Source organism: Trichoderma reesei (assembly GCF_000167675.1).
Source record: "Trichoderma reesei QM6a unplaced genomic scaffold TRIREscaffold_22, whole genome shotgun sequence".
NCBI lineage: Eukaryota > Fungi > Ascomycota > Sordariomycetes > Hypocreales > Hypocreaceae > Trichoderma > Trichoderma reesei.
Genome location: NW_006711169.1, coordinates 1 through 13109, shown reverse-complemented (window position 1 = coordinate 13109; position 13109 = coordinate 1). Strand labels below are relative to the sequence as shown.

The window sequence follows — 13109 nt, the reverse complement described above, 5'->3', positions numbered from 1 at the left end:
ACGCTCAAGAGCAACAATAGGTCTCACGAGAGTCCAATCCTGCTGCTTAGCCTGCTAAAGCCAGAGGATCATCTCTGGTGCACAAGTTTGAGAGAGACCTACTGGCCCAGGCCGAGTGCGACCATCTGCGATACGGGCTTTGAAATCAAAACTGCATTCTTGTTGATCCTCATTTACAATCTCGCCCATATTGCGCTTGTATTGCAAATGACAGCAGTCTTGATACGTATTCGCCCGTCAGTCGAGACCTATGTACCTGTTGGAGGAACTTGCTGATTCGGTACCCAAGGCCCTGAGTCTGAGTCTTGCTTAGCAAGACTGTGGTTGAGAGCCGAACATGGCAGAGGTGTTTATGAGTTGAGTTTGGATAAGGTGTGTGTGTCGCCTGCACTGCCTTGTCTGCATGCCGATCGTGGGCAGGTCTTCAGACACGCAATGGGTGACAATCCCCAGGCAGTCGAGCCCCAGAACTTCTCTACTTTGTCGCGATAGGGGGAGCCAGCTGTGGTGACTCAACTTTCCCCTCGCATACCTGCAGCAGAAGGCCGGGTCGGAGTAGTATTAATCAAGCCATGCATGGAGCGCGGTATCTTGTATGTGAGGTTCGAATACACAGAATTTGAAACAATCCTCATCCAGGCGGCATTTGATCGGCGAGATTAATCCACTGGGGCATATCCGGCATGCCCCAGGTCAAGAATGTCGACATTTCATCCGCCGTCTTGATGTAGTCGTCTACTGAGGGCTGCAACAGGCCTCCACTCTGAACCATGTCGTCTGCGGGCGGCATAGCTTGGAGGGAGTTCCTCTGAGCCAGTGTCTGGCTTAGGAGTTCAGGGGCCACTTCAAACGGAGAGTAGCCTGGCCTGAGGAGTGGCAGAGAGCTTGCATAGTCATTGCTGACGCCTTTGTCTATCGGCTCCTCGTAGAAGATGCTCTGGGTTGCTTGGATCAGGGGCGATTTGGCATCGTTCCCGGATGATATCGCTTTGCCACCGGTCTTGGACTGTAATTCTTGGAGCTGCAGTCTTCCTCTTCGGAAGGAGGCTGATGCTGAAAGGTGGTGGACGTCGGAGGATCCAGTGACTTCGGCCGGATCGATGGGTATGCTAAGGCTACTTGTCAGTCAACAGTGCACATTATTGTTTGTTGGGCAGCGGAACAAACCCGAGTGTTTCCTGATATCTTTCAGCGATATCTTGGAAGCCAAAGAGATGACAAAGTGGAATAATGGCCCGAATCTAGTTGTCATCTGTTAGCAACCGCATAGTGAGCACTCTACCGACCCGATCTAATCTCACAAACTGGGTGGGAGCCTCCTTTCCCCGATTGTGAATGCTCAAGAGAAAGTTCAGGTTCGTGATGATATTGTCCCTTGTAACCTGCAAAGTCTGGGGCGACTGGTCCACAGTAGCCGCGTAGATGATCTGCACCTTGGTCGATTCGATAGTCGCGTCGGGACAGAAAAGGTCGTCGAACGCGTTTGGGCTGAAACTGATGCCAGTCCGGATGATATCTGAAACCCGGCTCGCATGGAAACGGCACAGACTTTGGCAGTGCGCGCGAAACTCGGAGGGCGCGTGCTTGAAGGCGGGCGCCAAAGGGAAACTGAAGCCCGCGAGCGAGATGCGAGTGAGATCGAAGATGACGGCATGGATGAAGAGGTGAAGTGCAAACACGGCCCCAAGCATGCCCTTGTCTTGGAGCACATATAAGTTGGCGTCCGTCAGATAATACCTCTCCGGCAGGTTGTTGTAGAGTGCCATGAGTTGATCAATGATTCTGACAAACTCGGACGATGGCTCCCAAATATGCATGTTGGGGTCAGCAACTCGAATCAGCCTACGGGGTCATCGTTAGCAGGAAACAGACTTGAACAAGAAAGGGGAAAGCTCACTGCATGACTTTGGTCCTCAAACGCACAACTACAACCAAGAGCGCTGCCAGATCGAGATCTGCAATTACAGTATGCATTGCCGAATCTTCAATCTGTGAAAGATAGTGTGGGGTTGAGGGGACTTGAGAGGTATTGAAGCAGTCGTCGGAACAGGGGAGGGGAATGTTCGGCACGTTGTCCTTCCAGCACATGTTTTTCTCCACGCCATTCGCAGCAAGGCTGTCGATGAGAAAGCAGGCCCAAACGATGCGGTTCTCTACTTCTCTTTGCATCATCTGGGCGGTTGTACAGAGGCTGGGAAGAGGTCGTGGCGCATCGAGGCTGAGTAGTCTTATGGCTCGGTGCAGAAAGGCCAGCATGATGAAGACCAGAGCGTGCTGGTCCTCCCGAAGACCATACTCGCAGAGAAGGGCACCGGCCTGCAAGACGAGTTTCGTTAGATGGATAACAGGTGACCAAGCTTGACGGAAACCCACCATGAGATTCTGCACTGTTGGAGCATGCATCTCCCCGAGTATCTCCTTTCTCGCCCTTTCAGCCCAGGCCTGGCCAGGAACTATGCTCGGAAGTGAGTCGCGATCGGGTCCATCAAGAGCAAGCGTCGCATCAAAGTAGATATGCCTGCAGTCACAGGCGAGTTAGAACCCTCTTGTCGTGATCCAAATGCATTATTCGTTTACACTGCAAGAAGTCACCTACCTTGCACCAAGAGCGCACATGGCATAAAGCAAAGGCTCTCCATAATCTTCTGCTATGCTGGCTGACTCGAGCGACTGCATGAAAGACGGGGGGTGGACAAAGGAGACACAGCGAAGGTGGTGTGACCGGTCGAAGAAAGCATTCACTAAACGAAGTCGAAGGCCGTGATCTTTCGGTAGAGTATCTGAGCATAGACTTGAAGCAATGTCAGTAGATGGATAGAGAGGCCCTGGTGAGTATCAGAATACTCCTACCTCTCAATGTTGACGCCAAAGGCACGCAACAGTGCGGGATTCGTCCATTGGCCAACATCCAAGGGCTGAGCCGTGGTGGTCGATGTAAGTCCCGCCGCAGCGGCTGTCGAGCTTGCCACAGAACTGGCGGGCTGGGTCGAGGCTTCACGCTCTTGCTGCTTATCCGGCTTGGAGGGATACACGCAAGGCAGATGGCGCAAGATGCAGCGGCGGCATGAAGGTCGAGTCTTGGTGCAGCGATGCTTGGACGACCGACATTCCTCGCAGGACCCAACCCGTCGCTTTTCCACCCCGGCTGCCTTGAAGATGTCGTCTGCCGATTTCAGCATCTCCTTGCGGGAGATGAACTCGCTCTGCGGACTGAAGCCTGGACATCCGACACCCAGGCGGAGGCAGTTCCGGCACTCGGGCATTGTCTTGTCGCATTTGACCTAAGGTAGATAATGGGATGAGAACCTGACGGAGCATGGTGGACAGAACGTGCCGAGGTTTAGAGCAACTCAACGCCTCTTGAGTCTGCTCTTCTCAGCTAGCCAAGGCTTCGTTGGGCTCTGCGTACATACCTTTCTCGATCTGCAGACCAGGCAGGCTGCGGGGACTCAAGTCAGCAACCCATTGTATTGTCCTTGACCCCCAGCTAACATGCCGCGTGCTCGTCAAGCGGTATTTGCAGACAGACAGAGGGACACGGGTTATTCCTCGATATACATCAAAGAGAGCGTCTCTCACCTATGGCTGCTATCGGCGCGCTCTCATCTAGAGCGGCATTAGTCGCGCCGCTGCGCTGCTGGCCGGACGAGCCCATTTGCTGGCACGCGGTTGCTGGTGAGAGAATCGTTTCGCAGAGGCGGCTAGTATGTCATCATTCTCTCCTTGAAGCCGCTAGAAGTGGCCGTGGGCACTGGCATGGCTGACGAGTGGCCGAGGAGAAGGGAGTTGAGTTCGAGCTTGAGCCTCTGAGAATCGCGAAATGCAAGTCCAATCATGCTGTGATCGTCCCCTTTCGACAGCGGGCTCTGTCTTCCCGATCCAATCCCAGGGCTTCGGCGGAGCCCCCAGTTAGTGTGTCGCGTTCTGAAGCTCGGAATGATGCCGCTGGCCCTGGCTAATATAAACCTGGTGCTGGTGCTGGTGCTGGTGCATCTGACGGCCAGCTTCGTCGGTGGTGGGCACCCCGGGCCTTTTTTTTTTCTTCGGGCTGGCATGGGATGAGAGTTCATGGGTCGGGCTACTACCCATTGAACCAGAACCCTGTAGGGCTCAGAGAAGCTTGAATCGATGGGACTGGGGGGGCTTCAGTGGGCTGAAGGCTGTCACGATGGCGCTTGGTGGCTTGAGTCATGGCCTTGATGGAGAGACGGGACATGACACGCCTTATGCGTGGGGATGAAGATTCTTAGCTGAATGATGCTGTTCTGTTTCCTGGAGTTGATTAGTCCCTTTCCGTAAAACCTTTCCAAGCATCACATTCTTCGGTTCAAGGTTATCTGATAGCATCTAAGACTATGACCATAATTCTACAAGGCTTCTCTCTCTCGAACCTACCTACCGTAGGCAGCGGAACCATCCCTGTGATGCCCAAACGCTCGGCAGAGTTGATTTAGCAATCGCTCGAATTTGGCATCAGTCACGAACACACCGCTCCAAAGCATAGCGTGGTGGCGCAAAGCGCAAGCTTACATGAATTTAGAGCATCACAGGATCAGGAGCAGGAGAAGGCTGACCAACCGCATACAAGGTGCATTTACGCAGACTGCATCAGAGATTGAATCACAACCCAACATTCACGGCCAGGGTATACGCAATCAGATAGTCTCTGGGATCGTGATATACCACCATCTGAACAAAGTGCTCACCATCCTTGTAGTTGTTCGATTTTCAACAAGGACATCGGCTCGTCGACTCTCCAGTATCCTGCAGGCGCGCATAAGCTAACAGCAAGCCACAGCTGTCATCATGTCATTCCACATCAGGAATAGATGGTCCCGGATGTTTTCTCCTTAGAATGCTAATACAGGCATTTGATGCTCCTAGCTCGGTTACCGGGCCTTGGAGTGTCTGAACAGCTTTGATCGAGGGTTGCACAGCTTTGTATCTTGAAGGAGACATGGTAGTATTGGTTGTGTAAGTGTCAATGCTTGCAAATTGATGTGTGATAGGAGTGATCATCTCGCTAGACGCTCTGGTATGAAACATACATCCCGTGTGATGCTATCCTGGCATGTGTGTGTACCTGCATCCAACACTTCATCCATCATGTCTTATGACCACCGGCACTTGTCCGCAGCGGTGCCGCGTAACCAGGGATCAGCTCCTGATTACCGTTTGTTGGTGTCCTTGCGGAAGGATTCTATCCAGCGAGACAAGAGACCATATGGAGAATCTATAACGCAGTTTATTCCAGTCCCCTCATTGCTCATTTTTACCTGGAATGTTAACATCGCCATCCAATCAAGTTTCATTACTTCTTACTCCAACCACTGCAAACCGAGTCTTTAGGATCTTCACCCCAATGCTTAGGCAGCTCCACAACCGATGCTCTGCCTGGTGTGGCAGATCTTCCGCTAATACAAAGCATAAGCCGGTGCTAGAGTATCCCGTGTTACTTCGTCGTTGCCTAGCACAGGGAACAGGGAGCCCAACCATCAGGAACTGACAGATATGCGCCCTGTTTGCGGCTACCTGTTAGTTCCACCCTTCATAACCAACTGTTTAGACCTAGCCTTACAGTTAGGCCTAAAAACCCTATTCCACCCTAAAAATCATTCCACCTAATTTATATAGGAAATACAGCTATTTTATAAAAATTATAATTTTTATTATAAATACAGCATTTTTTTATAGTTAAAATAGTTATATTTAGTATTTTTATAATACCCTTAAAGTCTTAAAGTCTACTAATATATTTATAATCTTTTTATATAATATTTTAGTCTTAGCTAAGGTTAGTAAAGGCAGTAAGTTAAGGAGGGTATTATTATTACTATTATTATTAAGAAGGGTAAAAAGGTTATAGTTACTGCTAGCCTTATTATTACTAGCCTTATTTAGTATTATAATTTATATCTTTTCTTATATAGCCTTTTATATTTCTTTTTATATAGCTTTTAAATTCTTATTATTAGTATTATTAAAAGGCCTTATTATAATATTAATAAAGCTATTAGTTAATACTACTTAAAAGCATTTTAATATCTTTTTTAAAATTTATAGCTTTATTAAAGCCTATTAAAAGACTTTTTTAATATATTAAGATTATTATCTAGTTATATTTATAAAAAAAATATTATTTTTATAGCCTAAAAGCTTAATAAATGCCTTATTTTAAACTTTAAAAATAAAGAATTTATTCTTCTTTTTTATATAATTAAGCTAGGACTTAAATATTATCCTTTTTAGCCTAGCTGCTTTCTTTTTTATATAATTAGTATAATAAAACCAGCCTTATAAGCAGAATGCTAAATAAGCATTTATTATTAAATTAATATACTTAAGGAACAAGTCCTTAAGTTATGCGCTTCTAGTATACCTACTTATAGGAGGAGTTAGGGCCTGATATAGGCCTGTGCCAGGCCTGACTCGGGCCTGTTACGTGCTAGCATATGTGACTCCTATGGCCACTACCTGGGCCTGTTACAGGCCCAGTTCCTAGCCAATCAGAGCGCAGGCATAGCCTAAGTCCTTTATAATTAGCCTGCTATTATATTTTTAATTATTTAATCTTAAGCTTAATAACCTAGCAGCCTTTATAAAGCTAGGCCTTTATTATTTTAGCCTTATTAGCCTTCCTTACTTACTAATTCTATTATTAAATTTATTTAAGATTAATAATAATATAAAATTCTTTAATTAGTTAAATAAGGCTGCTTTACTTCCTGCAGTATAATAGTAACTTAATATAGTAATTTTAATTAATTATAAAGTTATTAATATTTTTTTTAAGTATAGCAGCTTTTATAACTATAAGGCTAGCTTATTAAAAACCTTTATAAGTTAATAAGCTTATAAAATTATTATATTTCTTATAAATATAGTAAATTAAAGCTAAAGCCTAATAGAAATATATATCTTTAAGTAGTAATAATAAAAATACTAAATTAATACTTTATTAATACTTTACTTATTAAGTAAAGACTTTAGCTAGTATTAATAAGGCATTAAAAGAAAAAAAAACTAGTTTTTTTATATTTAAATATAATATTATATTTTATAAAGCCCTTATTATATATAGCTTAAAAGAAAGTTAAAAAATCTAGCTTTATAAAGGCTAGGTTCTTTTTAAAAAGTAACTTTTAAAGTATTTTTTAATAAGCAGCTTTAAATAGCTAGAAAATACTAATATTAAGTAGCTAAAGGATATAAGTTAAATATAATAAATCTTAAATAATAAAAATATTAAATTTAATATAATATTTAATAAAGTTAAGGCTTATATAGCTTATAAAGCTATTAATAATAAAAATATAATATATCTTCTTTTTTTTAAGTTATTAAATTAGCAGTATATTAAATAGTAGTGCTTATAGTCTTTTAAGATCTTAAAGCTATATTATATAGCTAAACTACTTTTTAAAAAAGCAGCTAGACTTTTAAGCCTTAGCTAACTTCTGCTATAAGATTTAATTAAAATAATAAAGCTATTTTAATATAATCTTAATATTTAAAAAGCCTATCTTTAAGTAAGTAAAATAAATATTATAATTAGCCTTAATCTTTACTTAAGATTTAATAAGAAATATTTTAAAAATTATTTATAATAAAATAAACTTACTAGCAGTATTAATATAGCTAAAAAAGGTATAAAACTTATAGTTACTTAAATTAAAGACTTATAGCTATTAGGCTTAGGATATATAAATAATAATTATAAGAATAGTTTTATAAAGGTATTTAAGCTAAGTGCTATACTTATTTTTATTCTAGAACTTTAAGGCATTAATATTATACTTTATAATAAAATCTTTTAAATTTTAAAAGAAAATTATAAAATTCTTAAGGTTTAATACTTTAAATAACTTCTAGGCTTTATTAATAGCCTTAATAAATAACTTTTAAAGCTTTAAATAGTTTAAAAGCTATTAATTATATTAATTTTTTAAAAGATCTAGTATTTAAGGGTTTTACTAGTACTAGAGATTATTAATAGTAATAATAAGCTAGACCTTAATTATTAAAAAGCCTTCTTTTTAAAGCTATATAATATATACTATTAAGGCCTTATCTTTTTTATTTATAAGTAATTATAGCTAGCTAGGCTATTAAAAAATAAAATTAAAGGCCTTTAAAAAGGAAATTATATACTATATAGCAGTATAGCTTATATTAAATTTAATAGCAGTAGTATAAATAAATAAAGGCTTATAGCTATAATAAAGGTAATTATAATTTTATAAAATAGTAGCAGCTGCCTTAAAAGTAATAAGAAGTTTATTTATAAAATCTATTATTAATTTTTTAATATTTTAAAATAAATAATTATATATTATTATTTATATTTATATATAAAATAAGTATATTATTAAACTAGCGGCAGTATAAAATAATTTTTAAAGTAGAATAGGGTTTTTAGGCCTTACTATAAGGCTAGGTCTAAACAGTTAGTTATAAAGGGTGGAACTAATAGGTAAACCCACAGGCCTATATGCACTGTCCCTTAGTGCTAGACGCATAAAGAAGAAAAAAATCACTATTTAGCACTGAGTTCTAGTGGCAGTGTGCGAAACCCTTTTTAAGCGTCATCTACAGCTCATACATTAGCAAATAATCTCGAAGCTGTGCCATCAAGAGCCCGCGAGAGAAGCCTCAGCTGCGATGCTCAGTTGATATGTCTAGGAAGAGGAACCTGTTAGTATGTCTTAGAGATCGCGGGGGGGGGGGGGGGGGGGGGGGCGCATGCCACGTGAAGGCGTTTAAGGCATCAGGGGAAACAGCCCCCCCCTGCAGCATTAAAGAAATCGGGGCAAGGACGCAAACTGACCGTAGGTATCCGAAGATACGGCTCGGGTAGGGTCCAGAATCCAGGCCGCCCAAGTCAATCGGCAAAGGTCCGAAATAGGATGGAAATAACGGGGTTGTGAACTGGCAGGATTCCCTGGTCCATGGCTGATGAAGGCCACAGTGCTGGGAGTTCGGGGTAGATCCGATATGAGAACGAGGAGCCTGTTGAGTGATGACATCTCGTACTTCGTATTGCTTTCGACATGATAATTACCTCGTCTCTTATCGTAGCTTGCTTGTTGCACTTGTATAGCGAAGTCAATGCTTATTAGGAATATTTATTATTAATACAGCAACAGGCTTGATCCCATCTCTAAAATCACGTCTTCATACCTGAGCCTGTTGCGATTCGTGCTACTATTCTGGAAGTCCTCGTAAAAGCTCATTTCCCCAGCTCCCGACTCATCATCCGTAGACTCCGCAAAGTGAAGTACAAGACCCAATGACAGAGATGCACACCAAGGATATGGAGAAGCCTGGGCGAAGATCTGGTCCATGCTCGACGGCTCCAATCTTTAAGCGCCCGCACTGTCCTCCCTGCAGCCCAACCGCCAAGGAGCACAGTCTTTGGATCGGCTACATGTACCAGCCAGCTGCAGGCAAGGGAAGATGCATCTGGACTTCAGATAAACAGTGCTTTTGTCTCTTACGACAGGTAACATCATACTTGTATAGGGCTTCATTCCTCAAGATTCTCAGGCATCTCAAGACGTTGCTTAAGAATCGACTCAATAGGTAATTGACTCTAGTAGAAGGATCTCTTTAAGAGGTACAGCTAATACCAGCATAATAAATATACCTATGCGATTAGTAGTATATTTAAAACAGACCTACTATAAGAAGGGAAGGCATAAATCTTCCTTTAATATATATTAATAAAATAATTATACTATAAGTCTACTTAATATAAATAGATTTTATAATGCATTCTTATTTATATAAAAAATAAGTTATATTTAAATATAAATTTTAATACAGCTAGAGGATTTAATAAATATTTATTTATACTAATAATTTATTAAATAAATTAAATATCTATTATTTAGTATTACTATTATAAGACCTATTTTTATTATAATACTAAATATCTACTATTTATATAAACCTGCTGTCTTAAAAACCTAGTATTAATAGCTTATATATTTTATATTAACTATTTTTAAATAAGTAGATATTAAAAAGATAAAAATATTATTAAAATATTACCTTTTTATATTAAGATATATTTAATTATAATTATATTATAAAAGAAATCTATTATAAAGTGCACTTTTAGTTTAATAATTATATATTTATTTTAATATTATTTATATAGTAAATATAAATATATTTATTAGTATATTAATTTACTATAATATTAATTATAAGTAACTGCTATTATTATAAAAATGCATATTTAAAGGTAATTATCTTATATATAGTAATTTATCTTTTAACTTAAGATTTATTATAAAAGCCTAATTTATTTACACTTCCTATCTTTATTCCCTTTATATAAGTAATATACTAGCTACCTTCTCTTTTATATATAATATATCTTGCTTAATTAACTGCTAATGCCTTTTATAATATTAATATAATATTATCCTTCCTTACTTTAGTAAAAAGTATATATAGTAATTATTAATATTATAATAGCTTACTAGGCTAATTAGAATTTTTAATAATATTTATAAATATACTATAAGGTATATTAAAGGTATTAATAAAGCTAAGATTTATAATTATAATAAGATATTTTAGTATTCTTTATATAAATATTAAAAATAATCTTAAAAGGATTTAAAAAGTATATAATTTTATAATATATAGCTTTTAAATAGTAAATAATATACCTATTTATAAGCATATGCTTTTATACTACTTATATTTATAAATAATTAAAGGCGCTCTTTTACTAAGTATATATTATATAATTAAGGAGGTAATATAGCCTATAAGTAGCCTGCAGGTATTTTTATTTATTTTTAAATATAAAAAAAACATTTAATTATAAAAAGAAAGAAAGCTAAATATATTTATACTTAAATATACTTATAGTAAATATATAATTTAGTTATAACCTTCTCTTACCTAGGTATATAAAAAACAGTTAGCTATATATTTTATATTATTATTAATAAGAATAGAATAAATTTAAAAATATAGTAACTATTAGGATCTAGTCTAGCTAAGGTAAGGTTAATAAAATAAACTAGGGATAGCTAAGCTATAAGAAGGACCTTTAAAAATAGCTAAGCTATAAAAAGAATAAATTAAGGATAGTTAAGCTATAAGAAGGATCTTTATAAATAACTAAGCTATAAGAAGGATTTTTATAAATAGCTAAGCTATAAAAAAGATCTTTAAGGATAGCTAAGCTATAAGAAGGATCTTTAGCTTTAATTAAGTAAAGTAAGTAATATATTACTAAATATAAAAGTTATATAAATAAATATACTAAAAACTATACTTATATTATAGTAAAGTATATAGCAGTATTAAAATAGTAAGATTTACTAATATTATTAGTAATTATTTAAAGAGTGTATATAAGGGAGAGTTTTACTATTTATAATATAGTAGTAGTATTATTTTAAAAGCTAGGTAAAGATAGTTTAGTAAAATAGTAATAGTTTATTACTAACTAGTATAAAAGATTTATTATAAAATAATTTAAAAAATGCTTTTTTATAATATTTACTTATAAGTTAGCTAATATAGTAATATATATATATAAATAAATAGGCAGAGATACTTACCTATATATTTATATTCTTAACTATTAAAACCTTACTAAGTCTATTTTATAAATTTAAAAAGGTAGTTTTTTTATTTACTATAGGTTTTACTTTATTAAACTGTTTATATATTTATATTTATAATTATTTAGTAAATAGGGATAGCTATAAGTAAAAGATACTTATTTAGTTATACTTAATTTAGTATTAATTATATAAATATAGCTTATAATATTATTATATAAGAATATTAATAGGTTCTATTATATAATCTTAAGTTAGTAGTATTTAAATATAGGAGATTATAAAAATAATAAGCTAATATATATAGTATATATATATATATAGGAAATGCTTAAGAACTAGTAATAAGTTATAATTATAGCACTTAAGGCATAAATTACTAAATAAATAGCTATTAAAGTATAGTTTATAATTTATTAGTAAGTAAACCTTATATAAGGATATAGTTCTCTTTTATAATACTAGGTTTAACCTAATTAATACCTTTAAATTTTATATAATATATAGTGGCTTATTAAAAGGATATGCTATTAAGATTATTAATTATACTTAATGCTATTATTCTTTAGCTGCTATCTTCTTTTTAAAGGATAAGGTTTTTATTATTAATAGCTACTAATAGTCTAGGCATTAAAATAGGCTAGGGGGGTAATAATATAGTAATATAAAAGCTATAATTATAATTAGAGAAGTAATTTAGTAATAAATAAAATAATAAAGTATAATAAAGTGCAGAAGTAGTATATAAGGATAATAACTTTATAAAGAATATATTAAGTAGTAATTATAATAAGTGTTATTAATTATTTTATTTTAAAAGCAGTATCCCCTTATTATATATATATAGCATAATTTTTTTACTTAGTATAGTATTTAATAGTATTATCTATTTTAGTAATAATACACCTGTTTACTTACTTAAAGGAGATTATAAAATTTTATAATTTATAGTAAAGTTTATTAATAAAATATAAATATAAGTCTTCTTAATAAATTTTAATAAAGTAGTAAAGTATAAGTTAGTAATATTTATTTTAATATAAATATAAAAATTAAGTTATTTACTATATAAACTATATATTATGCTTTATATATAAAAACCTATCCTTATACTTTTAAACTATCTAGACCCTTTTATTTTTAATCTTTAATAAGCCTATAATAACTCTTTACTTAGCTAGGTTATATATATTAATATTTAAGAGGAAATCTGTTTTTCTAATACTAGGTCTTTAAGCTATAAACTAAATAATAGTAAAAAGGTATTAGTATATTACTTATAAATAAATAAGTAGTATAATAATTTAAGTATATAAAGATCTAGTTAATATAAAATTACTAAGCTAAAAATAAATATACTTTTAAGGCTTATAAAGTATTAGTAAGTAAGTATATATTAATAGTATTAAAGTAGCTTACTTACCTAGTTATAAAAAAGACTTTATAGCACTATTAAATTATGCCTTTTTTAATATATAAAAAGGGTACTATATTATAGCTTTTAAGGTATACCTTACT

General features: G+C 35.8%; 2 protein-coding genes across 2 annotated transcripts; both read right to left on the bottom strand.

Moving 5' to 3' along the window:
- Window positions 1-631: 631 nt before the first annotated feature.
- Window positions 632-3263, bottom strand: TRIREDRAFT_110689 (uncharacterized protein; the record flags this gene model as incomplete). The annotated part of the gene is made up of 7 exons (XM_006968225.1): window positions 632-1115; window positions 1168-1241; window positions 1302-1842; window positions 1898-2316; window positions 2374-2518; window positions 2597-2791; window positions 2851-3263. 7 exons carry the CDS (start codon window positions 3261-3263, stop codon window positions 632-634), a joined length of 2271 nt encoding a protein of 756 aa, XP_006968287.1.
- A 4880-nt stretch (window positions 3264-8143) lies between these two features.
- Window positions 8144-9344, bottom strand: TRIREDRAFT_110688 (uncharacterized protein; the record flags this gene model as incomplete). Its single annotated transcript, XM_006968224.1, has 4 exons — window positions 8144-8150; window positions 8427-8439; window positions 8828-9111; window positions 9181-9344. The coding sequence occupies 4 exons, from the start codon at window positions 9342-9344 to the stop codon at window positions 8144-8146; spliced, it is 468 nt and encodes a 155-aa protein (XP_006968286.1).
- Window positions 9345-13109: the final 3765 nt, after the last annotated feature.